The sequence below is a fragment of the Schistocerca gregaria genome, chromosome 1 (assembly GCF_023897955.1).
Source record: "Schistocerca gregaria isolate iqSchGreg1 chromosome 1, iqSchGreg1.2, whole genome shotgun sequence".
Lineage (NCBI taxonomy): Eukaryota > Metazoa > Arthropoda > Insecta > Orthoptera > Acrididae > Schistocerca > Schistocerca gregaria.
The window spans coordinates 443,323,601-443,343,167 of NC_064920.1; the positions used below are offsets into that span (position 1 = coordinate 443,323,601).

Consider the following 19,567-nt stretch of genomic DNA (forward strand, 5'->3'; position numbering starts at 1 on the left):
TGTAAAGTAGAGGGCCTGCTAATCAGTGGCTCTGGAGTCCCTTGTACAGCCAAGGAAAGACTTAATTTCTTAATGTTCTGCAGCTGTTATTGGATCAAAAGAAGATAACTTATACTCATATCATGAAAAGTCACGTACACTGCTTTCCTTTTACAAATATATATTTCCGTCACTGGGTGTACAGACCATTGGGGTGACTCGTGAATTAGAGCAGAACATGACTTTTCATACTACATACATCTCAACATGATATGCAAGATTACAATATATTTCATTTGTCACAAAAGAATTTTGTCTTTTGTTTTCATTCTTGCACGTGATTGTTCCTCGAAAGTCAAGCTACATAAAAGGCCCCGCCCACAGCAAGTGAAGCCGCTTACATGTTGTCATACCTGGTTGCTTTCTCTTATTTCACACTTCCCATTTAATGTCTGAACATACAAAAACAAACACCCATGGACAGCATATGTTCTGTGACCTTCTCCTTACTTATTACTTTGCCTAAACCTTTTCACTGAAGGGAGGTTAAAAACTTGTCTTTCCTCCTTCAATGGTCAGAAATGCATTTGAATTCATAATGTGTAAATATGTAGTGAGTGAGGTTCAGGACAGGAATAAAGTCACAGTTTTAATTACCAATAAAAAGTATACAAGCTACAGAAAATAAAGGAAAAACAAGTGTTCCATCAGTTAACTATTGCATCCCTGAGTAAGATGCTGACTACCTTCCTCTTCCATATGTAATCATACTGCACCTTCTTTTTATGTGTTTCTTCTTTAGCACTGATTAAAATAGACTTTAGAGCTGCAAGGTGTTGGAAATATTGTGTCCCTTGAGTAAAATGCTGACTGCCTTCCTCTTCATTACATTATCATACTGCAGCTTCTTACTTGTTTCTTATTTAGTACCAACTAAACAAGACTTTGGAGATGGAAGCTGATAGTCATTAATGGCTTTATTTCCCAGGTACTAACAAGAGAAAGATCTTACTCAATACAGATAATAATTTATGAATTACAGACTAAAATATTTTATTACATATTATGTACTCAAGTCATATAATGCCTTTCTTTGATAACAAAATGATAATTATCATATTCTTTTTACAAAAAATAACATGGGAAACTAATTAAATATTACATCAATATGTAATGATGTTCTTGGGAGTCAATTTGAAGTGTGACAGAATGAGAGTAAGTACATATATCAAAACCTCACCAGTCTTACATTTAATGCTTACTAACAACTAACAGCATGTGTGTGTTGGTGATGTTTGTATGTCTTTTCAGTATCCAGTGCCCAGTTGAAGTAATATGTCCCTAAGCTTTTTGAATCAAGAATAAACTAGCCTGATTTCAAAATCTGTAATGTTTAACTGCTTTTTTCCTTGATTTCTGCAATACAGAGAGGATAACAGTGGAGGCTAAAAGATGATTCTTCAAAGTTTGGCAGTACACAAAGACACTAATGCAGGCTGAGAAACTCTATGCAATTCCACAAACGAATTTTACCAAGGTTGAATCCATTTACAAGCAAATAACTATCTGACAGATGCCATTTCATAGACATTTGAGACATAAAAGTGCGAGATGGCACAGTGGTTAGCACACTGGACTCACATTCGGGAGGACAATGTTCAAACCTTTGTCTGGCCATCCTAATTTAGGTTTCCCATGATTTCCCTAAATTGCTTCAGGCAAATGTTGGGATGGTTTCTTTGAGAGAGCATAGCCATCTTCCTTCCCCATCTTTCCCTAAGCCTATGGGACCGATTACCTTGCTGTTTGGTCCCCTCCATCAAATCAACCAACCAACTAAAAATTGTAATATTCTTCAGAAGTATTATATTAAATAGGGAGCATCTTATTGAGGAGCTAGAGAGTTAAATGTTGACACATTAAATGGAAAAGTTACAGATGCTGCTGCATAAGGAGGAAACCAGGAGGAGGAAGTAATACGCAGTAGCAGATGAGCTTCAAACTCTAATCGGGCTAATAAAGTATTGTATGAAAGAAGGTAGTAAATCTGATTGATAATTTATACATAGAAATAAATTAGAGTGAAATGATGTAACCGTTCTGATGGAGTAAATAAAAATAAAACAAAATGATGATCTGAGTGAGGTGACAAAATTAAAATGGGTGGAAAGGTGGAGCATGTGCTCTCCTTTTGCGTATATGTCAAGTTGCTGTTGGTTAGGCAATAGCAATAACTGTGTCCAGTGCCTATAAATTATCAGGCTGTAATATTCTTTTTGTCTGAATGGATTACTTTCCTAGTCTGAGAAGACCAAGTGATTTACAAAGGATGCAATTAGTTACCGTTTTGTCCAACTTTCTTGTTCAGTAGGCAGCCAAGCACTGAATCCATAGAAGCTGGCAGACTGTGTGACCAGTATTTGGAGTTTGGGAAATGCCAATGTCAGCTACACTAAGCCCTATAGCACAGTAACCTCTTTGTCTACCAAACAGAATACTTATCTTCTTTGTGCATACCATTCTATTAGTGATCAACGAGAATGGCTCTGAGCACTACGGGACTAAACATCGATGGTCATTAGTCCCCTAGAACTTAGAACTACTTAAACCTAGCTAACCTAAGGACATCACACAACACCCAGCCATCACGAGGCAGAGAAAATCCCTGATCCCGCCGGGAATCGAACCCGAGCGTGGGTAGCGAGAACGCTACCGCACGACCACGAGATGCGGGCAATCAACGAGAGGTTGACAAACAGTAACAAGTTAATTATGCATTCTATGTTTCACCAGCACTGTGTATTGCAGTGATGCGGAATGTATCAAGCAGTAAAATAAATTTTAGTCAACAGTAGCAAACTGCTAGTTATTTACAGTCGAGCTCACATAAATTTAGTTATAAAATCAGTTTTTTGTGTTAAGTATTTAATTATTTTTCATTATATAAATAAGATGTTTGAATAAAAATTCTTTTATAGAATAGTAGTTAGTTGCTCATAAGAGACATTTCTTCAGATGCTTTCATATTAAACTATGCTATCCATTAAGCATTGTATATGGTTATGTAGGTGATCCAAATTTGTGATTGCAACTTTATTATTTGCCCATTTCTGAGCTAACAGTATACAGTAAACACCTATATCATAGACAAAGTTGATCCCTTCAGTCTTAAACCATATGTGATTCTTGCTAGCTTTTATAATTTTGAAATTATCAACAAGTCCAGGAGATGACTTTTTGTGACACAGGGACTTCTTCCAAAGGCTTACCATAGGAACAAAATTGTGAGTAAAAGAGAAAAATAATGGTACAACATAAGAAAATGCGAAAGTAATATCTCCCCTATACACTTTTCTGAATGACTGAAATTCACAGAGCGGACTGTAGATGATCTACAGATTAAACAACAGCATAACCCCATGAGATGCTACACTGTATCTCAGCAGGTTACTTTTATTGCAGTTTCTGTCTTTGTTGAGTTTCCCTGACTTTTTGTGTCAGTTCACCAACTGAATGGTAATGTTATGATAGAGCTTTGAGTAATATCTGGACATGAAATGAGAATGTTCCAACAAGCAGTTCTTCTCATTAAGAAAAACTTCTTATTAATGATGGTGACAAACAACTTTCTTGTTTCAACCTATTAACTTATGGAGCAGTAATATTTACACCCTACTGCATGTATGCTGTAGCTGAAATTTTCATTTTGTACTGTTACCTGTAGGCCATCTTTCATGTACTACCATTATTGCAAGTGGCTCTATCAGCAACATTATGAAAAACAACATCCCGGTATGGAGGTGGGGGAGTTTCCAATCCACTATTATCCCACAAGCAGGTTGACTCTTCCTGCATAGGTTCAAGTGCTGAAGTCTGTGATAATCGGTGTTGGGATGTGATACTGCTCTGCATTAACCTACACTGGCAACATTTAATTTTTCTCAGAAGTATTACCGTTATTGAAATTACAATTCCAATTTGTAAACCAATAAGGAAGGCCCAAAATGATGGTATTTCCTCAAAGACCTGAATATTGAGAAAATAATTGCTTTTCTTTGTGGTGGAATTTTCACATTCACAAATTTTATTAGAATCAACAACACCCTCATTATGTTCAATAGCCCAAAAGTTCCTAAGGTCTTCGAATCCATCATCAGTGGTGTCTTCCACAGCTGACACAATTTTCTGAAATTTATCTTTAGTGTGAAGTATCTTTTGCTTCTCATCACTTCTGCAAACTGCTGTATGCTTTATCATTTGCATTGTAAACCACTGTTGAAGACTATTTGTCTCTTCATTACATCTCAGCGGATTTCTGAAACAAACAAGGACTCACGTCAGCACACACACACGTACACACACACACACACACACACACACACACACACACACACACACACACAGAGAGAGAGAGAGAGAGAGAGAGAGAGACTGCATTTTCTTACCCTGAAATGTCAACTAATTCCAAATTATGTAGCTGGTGGAATACATTCTCATTCAGAACAGAGAGCTGATTATCCTTCAAACTTAAAATCTGGAGATTTTCCATATTAGAAAGAGCATTCACTGCAATGCTCTCTATGTCACAATAACTCAAGTCAAGAACCTTGAAAAATAAAGTGATTAATTAGTATCATTGTATTAAAATCAATTTTACTATATAGCAAAGATTAAAATTATGGTGTTGGAAAATGGCAGCCAAAACACACTAAGGCCAGTTGAAATGACTCTTCTTATTGAAATAATGTATGGTGATCTACATTTACATCTATACTCTACGAACCACTTTGAGGTGCTGCCAGAAGATACATCCGACTTTTATCACTTATTAGGACTTTTTCCATTCCATTCACATATGGAGTGTAGGAAGAAAGAATGTTAAATGCCTCTGTTCATGTTGTAATTAATCTAATCTTGTCCTTGATAGGAGAATATGTAGGGGGAGTTGTAATATGTTCCTAGCGTCATCATCATTTAAAGCTGGTTCCTGAAACTTTGTTAGTAGATTTTCTCGGGTCTATCTTCAAGAGTCTGCCATCACAGTTCTGTCATCATCTCTGTGTGACACTCTCCTGTAAAACAGACAAACTTGTGACCAATTGTGTTGCCCTTATCTGTATACATTCAATATCCCCTGCTTGTCATATATGGCACAGGTCCCACACACTTGAGCAATATTATAGGGTGGTTCACACAAGTGATGTATCAGCAATCTCTATTATAGACTGATTGCATTTCCCTAGTATTTTGTCAATAAACTGATGTGCGCTACCTGCTTTACCCACAACTGATCCTATGTCATCAATCATTTTCATGTCCATGCTACTGTTACACTCAGGTATGAGCTAACAGAGTCCAGCTCACTGACATTATTTTCATAGGACACTATTTTTGTTTTTGTTTTGTTATGCGAGTTGGTGAAATGATAAAGAGAATAGGAACAGATATGTGTATGGAACACAGTTAGATCTGGAGTTGTTGGGCGGGCAAGAAAAAAAAAATCCAGTTTCTTCTAGATTTCCTAGTTAAAAATTCACTTTTTCCTGGATGAAAAGACAATTTCACCGTGTCAAGTGATAGTATGGTTTTCCTCGCAACTCAATCGCATGAGTGGTAAAGTTTTCATACACTGGTGCAGAACTCCTGGTACTTTATGAATCAAAACCTAGGGGGGATAAAAAGCATTTTGAGAAGATTTTTGATGCGCAGGAACATGTACACTGCATTTTTTGTATTATGAAAGTATAAATACGAATTCCACCAAACACAGCTCGTACAGTTTCCAAAGCACTGAAATTGAGATGGCGATGCATTGTTGTCATGAATTATGAATTACAGCTCATGTCACGTGATCTTACCAGCCAGTGACCGCTGATATTCAGAGCATAGGACATGTGATGTAGTCAGCCAATAGCAACATCATTCTAGAATGGAGAGCAGCTACAAAGATGTGTGCGTCATGCATTCTGTGCGTAGAGAGAGAGAGAGAGAGAGAGAGAGAGAGAGAGAGAGAGAGAGAGACACGTTGCATCCCTGTCAATTTCCTTCCGTCAGTTCACGCACTGTGAGCTGACGGCGTGCTGGCATAAACATCGTTCCACAGTGAACTTTAATATCTGCATTCTTAATAACGAGAATCCTTACACGCCCGCATACACAACCTTCCACATAGAATTGATTATTATTACTTTATTACTAGATCTGTGTCGTTTACCAGCCATGACTAGACAGACTGCATCAAGATTAATTAGATATATACATTTAAAAAATATTCTCAAAATTAAGACATTTACACTTAATAGAAACAATATTTATTTGTCCATTCACTTTGGTCACTATTAAAGAATTCACCAATGGAGTACAATGGGCGTTCTTTCAGGTCCTGTGCTACTCTCCTTCTGAATGTTCCTAGTGGCAGGGATTGCACTTCTTAAGGCAGTGAGTTGAACATCTTTAGGGCAACCACTGGAAAGCTGTCTTGCGTTCCCGTCAGTCGACACCTGGGTATTTTGATGGTCCTCTTGTTACAGGTATTGTGATTGTGTATATTTTGCCTCATGCTGAAGATCAGCACATTCCTCAAACTGGGGAACTATGAATTCTTAATATATATTAATGACTTGCCATTCTATATTCATGAAGAGGCAAAGTTAGTTCTCTTTGCTGATGATACAAGTATAGTAATCACACCCGACAAACAAGAATCAACTGATGAAATTGTCAATAATGTATTTCAGATAATTACTAAGTGGTTTCTTGTAAACGGACTCTTACTGAATTTTGATAAGACACAGTACATACAGTTCCGTACAGTAAATGGTATGATGCCATTAACAAATCTATACCTTAATCAGAAGCATATAGCTAAGGTAGAATATTCAAAAAAATTTAGGTGTGTCCATTGATGAGAGATTAAATTGGAAGAAACACATTGCTGATGTGCTGAAACGTTTGAGTTCAGCTACTTATGCAATAAGGGTCATTGCAAATTTTGGTGATAAACATCTTAGTAAATTAGCTTATGATGCCTATTTTCACTCATTGCTTGCATCATATTTTGGGGTAATTCATCACTGAGGAATAAAGTATTTATTGCACAAAAGCGTGTAATCAGAATAATAGCTGGAGTCCACCCAAGATCATCCTGCAGACATTTATTTAAGGATCTAGAGATATTCACAGTAGCTTCTCAGTATATATACTCCCTTATGAAATTTGTTATTAACAACCAAACCCAATTCAAAAGTAATAGCAGTGTGCATAACTACAATACTGGGAGAAAGGATGATCTTCACTATTCAAGATTAAATCTAACTTTGGCACAGAAAGGGGTGAATTATACTGCCACTGAAGTCTTTGGTCACTTACCAAATAGTATCAAAAGTCTGGCAGATAACCAACAAGTATTTAAGAAGAAATTAAAAGAATTTCTGAATGACAACTCCTTCTACTCCATAGAGGAATTTTTAGATATAAATTAAGAAAAAAAGACCAAAAAATCCAAACAAAAAAATTATTTAAAAAATTAAAAAAAGAAAAGTTGTTATATTAACTTAATTATGTTGTTAAATTAACTTAATTATGTCATTTATTGGTAAATTTGACTCGTTCCACATCATTACGAAATATCGTATTCATGATCCATGGAACTAGTATTAATCTAATCTAATCTCTAATCTGGTTTTCTTTCACGCTGATAAGACATAAGAACACATACTGGCTTAAGACTGTCATAATTCCTAACTGCTTGAATATAGGCCTGCAGTGTTCCTGTCTTTTGCTTGATGTGATTATTCTGAGAGCTTTTTTCTATAGAATTAGCACATCCTTACAACCTGCAGAATGTCTCCATAACAGTATGCCATAATTGATGTGGCTATGGAATAGGGCATAATATACTGTTATGAGATATTGGTGACTCAATACACCTTTTAACCTCCTCAGAAGGTATATCACACGGGAGAGCTTGGAGCACACATTACACTGTGTGTTCGTCATTGTTAGTTTCCTGTCTATCATGAAACCCAACAGTTTGACAGCCCCCATATTATCATAGCATCCGATGTTGTTAAGGGTGCATATCAGATGTTGTGTTTTTTCTACATTCATTTTCATTTCATTTTTGATGAACCATTCTTTAATGTTTTGGAAGCGTTCATGTTTCTTGGAGCGATTCTGCAGCAGTTCTTCCTTTGGCAAAAAGGGTGGTGTCATCAGCAAACTTTAACATATTGTTGTTATAATCCATTTCATTGACATAAATAAGGATGTTGAACTCAATCACAACATTCCCAATAGTCTAAAATATCGAGATAAATAATTTCTCTACATAAAGTTCTAAATGGTTGAAGACGACAGACTCTGAAAGTAAAACAGCTCTAAAGAAAAATATAAAAAACCAGGAAAACCACTGTATGTGGTAACCAGATATATATGCAAAACTTTAAGATGTTTTCAGGTTTGTAAAAACATTCTTAAAAACTCTAATTTACGGTATATATATGTAAAAAATAACGAATATTTTTCCTATTGTATAACAGAAAGCAAATGAAAGCCCAGCGATGATTCTGAAACCTCAACGAAACCTTTCTGGGTGATCAATCTCACGACGATACACACACTATTTTGTCAGTAATCATGATTAGCTTTATTCTTTCTTTAAATACTAACAATGTTTAATGTTCCGTCTTTTGAGTGACAACGATTTGTTTGGCTAATCAAATGAATTTTTGCATTGCTTACATTAGGCACCCACAGTGATCGAATACATTTAAGGCATTTTCCAGTTTTAAAAATTTGTGACCGTAAAGATATCAGAAACAGATAGTTTAATGTGTTACTAAAAACTAATTTTCTTTCGTTGTGCAATCTGCTACGGCTTTATAGTATGTGTACTTAATTGAACGAAATATGTTTTATGATGAAACTGGCATTGTTACGAGGTCAAAGATGGTAGCTACTGCCTACAGCTGCAGGCGTAGTCCCACAAATAAGAAGAAACTGGTACTTTACTTCACAACACGAAATCCACACCATCATCTTCGCTGTCCTACGTAGATGAATCCTGCAAAGTTCGCTGTTGTAACGTTCATCTTGCAGTTTTCCCCCGTGTCTTACGCAAGCTGCCCATGCAGATGTACAGATCCTGTCTATTGCCTCATGTGTAAGTCTTTTAACATCCGCAATTTTGAATGTATTGTTCTTTTCCGCAATATATGCTTTCACCTGAGACCATACCAGATCCGCTGGGTTGTAATGGCAATGATATGCAATGATTCGTCTATCTCATAAACACTGTATGCAGACTTGTGTTGATTGAAAAGAACCAGCAGTTCCGTTCTGGTATGCGACGAGTTATGAAGTACGGTATTCCATTAGATGACAGCCATGTAATAATGTCTGCCTTTTTGGACTTCGTATTTGGAGCTTTCTTCACTTGCAATGAGTGGATGCTCGCATTGTCCATGACTATAACTAAAGACGCAGTAATATGTGGCAATAATTGTTGTGTAAACCACCTTTTGAAGACGCTGTCATCATTTCAGAGTGGTAATCTTCAGAATTCTTAGCTTTTGACGCCTTAAAAATCAGCTTACCCTGGGGAATATAGCCAGTATCTGCTGATCCGACATGAAGCACTATAATTCGTTACCCTTGTCAAGAGGAACTTTTAATCCACCATACTCGTCGCTCATTTTCCAGCACATAGTGCTTGTTCTGATTAACGAAAGTTTCATTTAAGTAATAAATTCGAGATGTGCCAGCTTCTCTGATCTCCTGCATTGTTCTCAAAAACAGAGTCCTTGCAGCTACAATATCACTTTGTTCTATTAATGATTTCCTACCATTGTTCGTTTTCTGACACCCGAACCCCATGTCTTTCAGTATCCTCCCCATGTCTTTCAGTATCCTCAAAATGGTACATTTGCTTCCGTTAAAATTTTCAGCTTCTTCCATACTAGTTTGTCTGCTGTTGGATACTCGCTTTCAGCATATGTGCTGAACACTATGTGCCGCAAAACGTGTTTCATGAAATCGTTTAACTCACCCACTTTTTTTTTTGATAGTGTTTTCCCCCTGGTGATTTGAAAACAGCTGAGCCACAGGATTGGATAAGCGTGTTATCTTCGCTGGATATTCTCTGAAGGGACCTCAAACCAACACAACAGGCTTCAGCTGTCTGCTCCTGGCATTTGGGAAGGACATGACCCGCACCTTGTGCAGGCATGGATTGAGCGGAAGACAGTCTCTTACAGTGTTGGTACACACGGAACACTATTCCTCTTGCCTGTTTGTGAAGCACTTTGTGTGATTGCTTACCATCACTCATTATGAACGCTATGAAGGCAGTCATCACTCAGCACGCAAATGTTCTAGTTAAATTTTAAATAATGTCATGAATGTGTGGTTTTCTGGGCGCAAAATTATGCTAAGTGGTTGCTCCTCAAAGTGTTATGACAGTGTGATTTAAGAAATTCATCACACACTTCATAGGTAACATAATACATCTTGCTTAAAAGGAAATTTACATTCGAAGTACTGCTTTTCAAACCACCATTTGCAATATCGTGAACTACCAGAAATTAAACAGTTGTAAAGTCACACCCAAGTGAAAGTACTTGGATGTTATGAAGTATTGCATAGTCTTTTTACTAAAGCCTTTGACCCATTTTGCTGTAGACAGACGTTTGTGTGAGCACTGTGTTTCGTCGTTGGAAATTGAGCAATTTTTTTTTTTTTTTTTTTTTTTTGCAACTTAAGTTCTATTTTGATGTTTTTCTCTCATTTGTTTTATTGTTGCAGTATTGTTCTGAAGTAGCTGGCTAAAGTAAAATTCTTTTTAGAGTAACAGTTCTTACCAGCCAAAATTACATAAATTTAGCTGAAAATTAAAACAATGAAAAATTCCCAGAATTCTAAAAAATTCCCAGGCTGATTCTACCCAGTTGTTCCAGGGCACATAACCCTGAAAAACTATGACTTGGCTGAAAGAAGCAGAAAAAAGGGATAGTACTGGGAAACCCCAAGTTGAGAAAGGTTTTATGGGAGCAACCTGTGATCATCAGCCCCACCATTCTGGGTATATTGAAAATGCAGGAGAAAACCATTCAGTTTGAAATCTTAAAGAGGGTAAAAAAAAAAAAAAAAATGTGGTGTAGGAAAGTCATAAGATGAAGTTGTTGGTTGTGAGGTGTTCAAAAGTTTGATCATCAGCACCTTATGAAATGTCAATATGTGATTTGCTTGGGGAGGTGCAAAGGTCGTTCCCACAGGAAGAGTTGCTTATAATGCATGAAAGGTCACCTATCAATTATAAAATAAACTGCCATAATGGTGCACTAATTAAGATACTGAAAATCGATAAATAAAAATACCAAGCTGCCTGGGTAAGCTGTCCATTCACGGCCTGCTGACCTCCCCCTTCTCAGCACTTTTGTGATGAGGTCCCACAGTTCACAAAATTTCAAAACCTGTGCTACACTGGTATCGGTGTCAGTGAGATTGGTGGCAGATGTCCAGTCTAACTGAGGATTGCCCTTATGTCTGTATATAAAATTCACATAGCCAAAACATACTGAACCAAAAGTGGCACACCACAATCTTTACAGAGTGGTGGGTCCTCCTGCTGTTGGAGGAACCCAGGTGTTAGTGGGCAATACCCTATGTGCAATCTGGTGAGCAGCACTTCCTTCCATCGTTGTGGATAGCACAAAGTCCGCCATGTCTACGCAGTTGATTTGAGCAACTGCAGTTTGTTGTTCACCACTTCCAGCTTTTCAGCTTCTTCTGTCAGTCATTGAGATGGCACCGTACAAGGAAATGGCACTTTGATGCACAACACCCTCCCCCTAAACACCTTTTGCTTGGCAGTTCCTTCTACCCTGACACGTCCAGATACTCAGAAAATGGCCACCTCCTTGACTCAGTGTGAGGGAGAAGTTCTGGTTGGTTACACCAAATAACACCCATTTAGCAGTAGTTCATTTATTCACCTAAACACATGCAAGGCTCACAAAGAACTGAACGTGGCAGAACAGCCCAAAGACAATACTCAGAGTCCAAAGACGATACTCAGCATCCAAAGACAAACGCATATTGATGCTGGTGTCGACCTCATCGGCGCTACATAGCCCCCCCCCCCCCCCCCCCCCCCCTGCAGTATGGAATACTCTTGAGAGGCTGGAAGCCGGACCATGGTCAGCTTGACAGTGTCTTCGGGGAGCTGTGTGGGTAGATATCGAGGAGGAAGGTTTGGCCACCAAACATGGAAGTCATTGAAGCGAGCCGGGCGTCATATTGGGCGTGGGTGGAACAGAGCGACGACGACGATGTCTCTGGTGGGTGTGGCGAACACACGAAGCATGTCCAGGTCGACTTCGGGTGGGAGGGGAACACATTTCACCAGATGGCAGGGAATGGTGGAGGTTGTGTCATGAGCACTGGATGAAGAGAAACACATGACGAACAGTGTATAATCATGCAGTATTATTGAGATGTCATGGATTATGTCCGGGGGGACAGGCACAAACACCTCAAGCGAGGGCACGTTCAAGATGGGGGGGCGTGAGAAACCTCGACATGGTGAGGCAGGTGATGGTGGAGAGGTCGATGGGATCAGCAAAGGGCCTGCCAGTGAGGGCATGATCATAGGTAAGCTCGACATGGGGAGCATGTGGTCACTCGACGGAGTGTGTGAGACCGGAGTAGCGGGCGAGGTAGGAGGAGAGCTCGATGATTGTAGCTGGAAGTCACTCAATTAAGTGTGTAAGTCCGACATGGAGGGAGTGGTCGGAGCGTCGTGAGCCATGACAGTGAGTGGCGTGTTCGTGGCCTGAAGGGGAGTAGAAGGCTTGACATGAGCAGGCTTAAGTCTGTTGAGAGAGACTGTAACAGCTGAATCTTTCATCTGGATGTCATAGGTGTTGGCTGAGCACTGGAGAACTCGGTACGGGCCGGTATATGGAGGTTGGAGAGGAGCATGGACAGTGTCATCGCAGAGCATGATGTACTCACAATTGTCCATAGATTTCGGGATGTGAAACTTAGGGTGGGAATGGCTGGCAGGCAGAGGGATATGGAGGTTGATGAAGTGGCGTCTAATGCGGTCAATGAAGGAAGGTAAGTCAGACTGAGGGAGAGAAGCGGAAGGGCTCACAAGTTCACCAGGGAGAACAATGTTCTGGCCATATATGAACTCGGCTATTGTGCCACTGAGATCTTCCTTATGGATCGTACGAATGCCAAGTAGCACAAGGGGAAGAGCCTCTGTCCATAGAGAGTCTTGGCATCGGAGAGCTGCCTTGAGAGTGCGGTGCCAGCGCTCGACTAGCCCTTTACTTTGTGGGTGATATGATGTGGTACAGATGCGCCATATGCCGTAAATGTTTCAAATCCCACTGAATAGGGCCGACTCAAATTGTCTGCCCTTGTCAGTCATGATGATAGCTGGACATCCGAAATGTGATACCCATGACTCGACAAAAGCTCGAGCAACAGTTTCTGCCATAATATTGCAGAAGGGGACAGCCTTGACCCAGCGAGTTGTTTGGTCCATTGACGAGAGAACATAACAAAAGCCGTTAGAGGGAGAGAGAGGGCCGACAGTGTCAATATGAATATGCTGGAAAACGCCCAGGAGGGATCGAAAAGGAGCCGTGAGGGGGTTAAGTGTGCTTGTGTACTTTGCAGCGTTTGCACACGACGCAGGAGCATGCCCATTGCCGGTAGTCCTTGTTGAAATTTCTCCACACAAAGCACTCCGCTACGAGGCGGGCGGATGCACAAACACCGGGGTGGGCTAAATTATGCAATGGGTTGAAGACAGCTCGTTGGAGCATGGTTGGGATGAGGGGTCGTAACGTACCCGTACTGTTGTCACACCAGATCTCACCACAAATGCCAGGGAAGGTGGTGTGGACAAAATGTAGTGAAGAAGTAGAGTCTAAAATCATGTTTTGTGTTTCCTCGTCGGTGGGTTGGAGGTTAGGCAGTTCAGAGAGGTCTAACTGAGAATGGATGGCATCGACTTGTGAAAGGAAATCAGCAACTATATTGTCAGCACCCTTTACGTGTCTGACATCGGTGGTGGACTGAGATATGAAGTCCATGTATCTGAAGCGGCGAGGAAGCGGGTCAGCTGGCGGGTTTGTAATGGCCGCAGCCAGGGGTTTGTGGACCATTAAAACATTGAATGGATGTCCCTCAACGTCAGTCTTAAAACACTCCCTGTCAAACGCGGAATATTTCCATTGTGCATTAGTGAGCTTGTGCATGAAGATGCAAAGTTTGGTTGTCGATTGTCTGGCTAAGAACAGTGTCGATGGCAGTATCACTCTCATCTGTGGTGATGAAAAGCTGTGCATTGGGATGAGGATGCATGATGGTGCAGGCCTCGGCAAGAAGAGTTTTGAGGGCATTGAAAGAGTCAGTCATAGCAGGGATCCATGGAATGGGCCGAGATCCAGAAGTCTTGGTGTCTGCTAAGGCATCCATCAGTGGAGCCTTAATCTCCATAGCCTGAGATAGATGTCGACGATAATAATTAACTGTCCCCAGAAAGCACCAGAGCTCTTCGAATAACGACGGCCTGGGTAGGTTTATTATTGTTTGTACTTTCTCAGGGGGCAGTGAAATGCCGTCGGCAGAGACCCGAAAACCAAGAAAAGTGACAGCGGGTTGATGTAGCTGCAATTTGTCCTGGTTGGTCTCGATGCCTCCTGCCATCAGTGTGTTCACAACAGTTTGTACATGTTGAATGTTGTCCTTGACGGAGGGAGCTGAACACAAGAATGTCATCAAGATATGCAAAGCAGAATTTTAGGCCAAATAGCACTTTGTTGATGAAGTGTTCCCAGGTCTGGGTTGCGTTTTTCAGAGCGAAGGACACGAATTGAAACTGAAATAACCCGATCGGGGTGGTGATTGCTGTCTTCTTGATGTCTTCAGGTGCCACAGGGATCTGGTGGTAGGCCCCTTTGCAATCAATGACAGAGAACGTGGTCTCACCTGTGAGAGAGCTGGTAAAGTCGGCAATGTTGGGTATGGGGTAGGTGTCCATAATTGTTCGTGCGTTTAGTCGATGGTAGTCTCCGCACATGTGCCAGAACCCGTCTTACTTGGGTGTCATATTTATGGGCATAGACCAGCTTTTGGCAGAGTTTTCGATGATGCCGGAGCTTAGGAGAAGGGCTCGGGACAATGTTGACGCGGTTTACTGGAGATCGAGGGACCTGACTTGAGGCAAAGCTTGTGAACCGTGCCGTTGGTGAAGACAGAAATGTTGCCGGTGGTGCGGGAGGCAGTTTGTTTACAATGTGTGGCAGGCGGGGCAGGTGAGGTGTGGTCATGGTGTTCGGAGCCACTCAGGAGATCCGACGGGAGCCGAGGCTGCAAAGTGTCCCAGGAGTCAATGCGACACAATGGCCGCCAGCCCGAAGCAGTGGCACAGTGGTCGGGTGAGCTCGGTAGAGTTCGTGAGCCATTAGTAAGTCCATTGTCCGAGGGCACGGCCTGTGGCAGCACGGCTGTGGGTGAAGTTGCATAGTTTGAGGTGCTGTCCACGAGGGGCAGGGTAGGAACCGTCAGTTCGGGAACAAGTGTCGCTCATCGTGCATGCGCACTTGTGTCCAGCCGAGTGTCAAACACTGCCATGTCAGGAGGGTGTGGCCCTGTGGAGCTGTCAGTACACATTATGGCAGTCATGATAGCACAGTCGCGAGGGATAGCGGGAGGTAAACACACGGAGGCTAGATTGCTGGGATTGCCAGCAGATTCGGCACACTTACTGACCTTGCTTTGTCCTTGGTGTTGAGTCTGTAATTCCTTTGCTGCATCGGAGAGCTGGAGCTGTGTTTCGTGGAGCCGGAGGGAGAGCTCAAAGTTTTCCTTGCGTAGCCGAGCAACATGTTCAACCTCGACAAGCCACTTGTGCGTGATTTCTTGTAACGTCATCGACAGAGACAAGCGTCTACGGATGAGATGAGCCCGGATCAATGTGTCACGGATGGGGGAGGGTTGCTCAACACAGCACAGTGGTGTTTCGCACTAGGTCCGGTGAAAGTTTGTGGTGTCGCAAGAAGTCTATGCGTAGTATAGGTTCATCAATTTCGCACACCAAGAAAGTCCACTCAGGTTTGCAGTTTGCGGAGAGTGAGACGATGTGGGAAGTTGAACTCGAGCATTGTAGTTTAGTTGAATTCACGGCTTGCAGTGAAGTATGATGAGGGCGGATGTTCGACGAGACTAAGGCTGTAGGCAGCAGCGAAACATCGGCGCCCATGTCCACTAGGTATCCCAAGAAATGTAAAGAAGTTGTCCGCAATTATCCGGTCGTTACCGGATGGAATGGAGCGCACTGGGGAGGGGGGGGGGGGGTTGTGCCGGTCATGTTGTGCTCAGTAGGCAGCACCTGGACCTACCTGTGATTGGCATGTGGGAAGTAGCAAGGTGGTCTGCAATTCTGTGCCGCCTCACCAAACCGTGTGTGGAAGTAACAGTACAGGTAGTGCAGTTGCATTTCCTGCTGAAAGCGTTGTCATTGGCAGTGGCCGAGGTTCGGTGGCCACAGCAGGTTCGCTTGCAGGAGGGGGAATGACTGTGGGCAGAGCTCGTGACGTCCCAGTTGCTTGTTTACTGCTTCCTGGAGTGAGCGGAATTGTCGGCCGCAGGGCGATGAGCCTGAACCTGAGACTTGTCAGGTAGGCAGTGGCTGGCGAAATAGAGCAGTGATGCATCGTGTAGCTTGTCAGCAATTGTCATTCTTTGCTCAACAGGCTCAGGACACCTCTGAGCCAAAGCAAAGCGTATGTGAGGAGATAGTTTATCTGATCAGATGGCGAGGAGAGCTGTGTCAGAGAATAGATTGGCGCTGACCAGGGCACGTAGCCGTCTCCAAAGCTGGGAAGGTTTGTCATTGCCTAGTTGCTCGGCGTGGAGCACTTGCTGTATTGCCGCCTCAGTTGAGCATGCAAGCTGACATAGCTGTCTTTTTGGCTAGAGTGTACCAGGTAGATGAGTTTGGGGTGTCGACCAGGTCGGCAATCAAGTCCTCCTGGTCGTGCAGGTGGGCGATAAGGCACTGAAACCTGGTTGACTCGTCGAGTTTGTAATGGTCAAACACTTTGTCCACAATTTTGAACCAGGTTGCAGCTCTGTCGGGATTAAACAGGGGAAGCGTCAATAAGCATTGTAGAGTGTCCTGAAGAACAGGTTGAGTTGAGTTCACCGTGGCACTGCCTGAATTGAGCTGATGTTGCAGTAGTATTCCAGGAGAGTGACCCTCCAGGGGATGTGGCAACGACGGCTGTTCGGGTGGTAACATGAAGGTGACACATTGTGGTTGAGCGCAATCCGTCGTGACGCGGAAGGCTGACGTGGGTGAGACACCATAATGTGTCAACTGCGGTTGTGGAAGCTCAACGTGTTGCAGGTGTGTTTAGATTGATGCGTCGCGGAAGACCGATGCGGATGAGGCAATGAGATGTGCTGAGAATGGTAGCGGAAGCTCGACTGGAGACGGTGCAGGGGCGACAGGTGAGAAAAAGTTCAAAGTTTGAGAACGCGTGTTAGCCCCCAGAAAGCTCGACGTATGACCAGAGCTGGGGCCACATGTGTTGCAGGGAGGTTGCAGAGGTGCGGGCTGTCCAGAAGCCCAGAGTGGGAAATTACGTCAAACATGGGACGGGGTGTGTGAATGTTAACTGTTCATAGTTACTCCATTCAAAATGGTGTGCGGATAAGGTAAATGTCATGGCACAAAACACTGAGGTGTAGCGGTGGGACGAAGGTGGGGGTCAGGCACAGATAACAGGTAATTGTTCCTGTTGCAGTATGAGGTATCGAAGTAGGAAGGCATGTGCTGATGCTGAACCAAGGCAGGCACGGGCATGGTCAGATGCTGAGGAGGTTGACCTGTGGACGAAGCAGTTCCGGCCATGTGGCAGGTATCCATGTGGTACTGCACGGATTTCGGCGTGGCAAATCGTTGTCCTGGCAGTAGTAGGTTGTGCAATGAAGCATTTGCAGAAATCAGCATTGGTCCCGCACTGCACAAAGATCTGTAAGAGGTAATTGCACAGTCGATGAGGGAGGGCACATGTGGCGGGAACAAAGGCATTTGATAACCAGAGTCATGCACACTCCTAACCTCACTTACTGTTGCAGGTTCGAAAACGTCTGGCAAAATTGGTGGAATCATCAAGTGAGAGGCATCGTGTTGCAGTCCTGGCAGCTGTACATCGCCCGCAACATGATGCATGTTGATCACAAAATCCGGCGTTAGGGGCTGGGCCGAAGTCATTGTTTGAATGCTGTGTTGATGTGTGAAAATAACCGACGCGGAGGTCATGGACACAGTAAAACGGCGAAAACAGAAGATTTTACAACTCAGGGTCACCAGTGAGGGAGAAGTTCGAGTTGGTTACACCAAACAACACACATTTAGCAGTAGTTCATTTATTCACCTAAACACATGCAAGGCTCACAAAGAACTGAACATGGTGGAACAGCCCAAAGACGATGCTCAGCGCCCAAAGACGAACTTATATCGATGCTGGTGTCGACCTCATCAGCTCCACAAGTGTTTTGTCTGCCATAAGGTGATGTTCATTATGAATGATCTCAATCAACAGGTCTAGTGGGTAGATGGAGTGTACTGCTTGCAGCCCCCAAAATGAGTCAGAACAGTCAAGAAGCTTTGTATTGTGAAGCCTTTGAATCCACTCCAGTGTCATCATAATGTCATATAATTCTGCTTCATAATTTTCCAAGTGTTTTGGAGGATGTACTTGGAAATCCCTATTAGGGAAAACAGCTCAGACTGAGTGCATTCCCTTGCTGGCAACCATCCATACACACCACGATAAAACCATTAAGCATATTTGAAACTCAAGAACTCGTGATATGGAGTAAAAGTTACCTTGTATTGCATAAAGCTTAAAATAACATAATCTGGAGTACAAGTTTCCTTGTTCTACATCAAGCTTAAAGACACTTTGGACTTCTGAAGACATCAGGGCAACAGTTTGTTCCAACCCTGGCTGTATATTCAGAGTACTAATATATCCAGATCTGTAAGAGAGTCAGTGGCATGTTACCTGAATGACTCCATAGCATAAGACCAATTCCTGAACAGATGCTCAAAGCTGGAGTGGACCACTGCACAAAATGCTAATAAATGAGGTAATGCTAGGATTTTCAGGGCCTGTCGAGGCAGAAGAAGGGGCTGCCAAATCTGGGGTGGTTGTTCACCAACCTCTGCACACAGAGACTGAACTGTGCTGGTCTGACAAGCTGCAGTTGATGTCCAAATGCCCTCATGATGAACAATGTCTAACATCTTGAGGCAGGAGGTAAATGCTGATCCACAAACCACACTGCCAGAATATGACTGTGATCTGCCCTATAAAACTGCAGGAGACTGGACCTGTCAGCTCCCTGCACTATTCTACTGAGGAATTTCAAAATATTCAGTGATTTACTGCCTTTTGTTTGCAGATGTTTCCAGGTTAAATTTCATGTCAAATACTAGGCTCAAAAATCGCATTGTCCTTAAAATTTAAAATATTACCCCCATCATGAGCTCTCATTG

At 42.2% G+C, this 19,567-nt stretch overlaps 1 protein-coding gene across 1 annotated transcript in view; it reads right to left on the reverse strand.

Annotated features, from left to right (window-relative positions):
- Nucleotides 1–313: 313 nt before the first annotated feature.
- The window catches only part of LOC126351894 (slit homolog 2 protein-like), a 32,084-nt gene continuing 12,830 nt past the window's right edge, over nt 314–19,567 (reverse strand). The window contains exons 3-4 of the mRNA XM_050002642.1: nt 4,425–4,585; nt 314–4,294 (exon numbers count right to left, since the gene is read on the reverse strand). Of these exons, the coding sequence (XP_049858599.1) occupies nt 3,712–4,294; nt 4,425–4,585 (744 nt within the window). The 3' untranslated portion in view covers nt 314–3,711. The remainder of the gene's footprint in view (nt 4,295–4,424; nt 4,586–19,567) is intronic.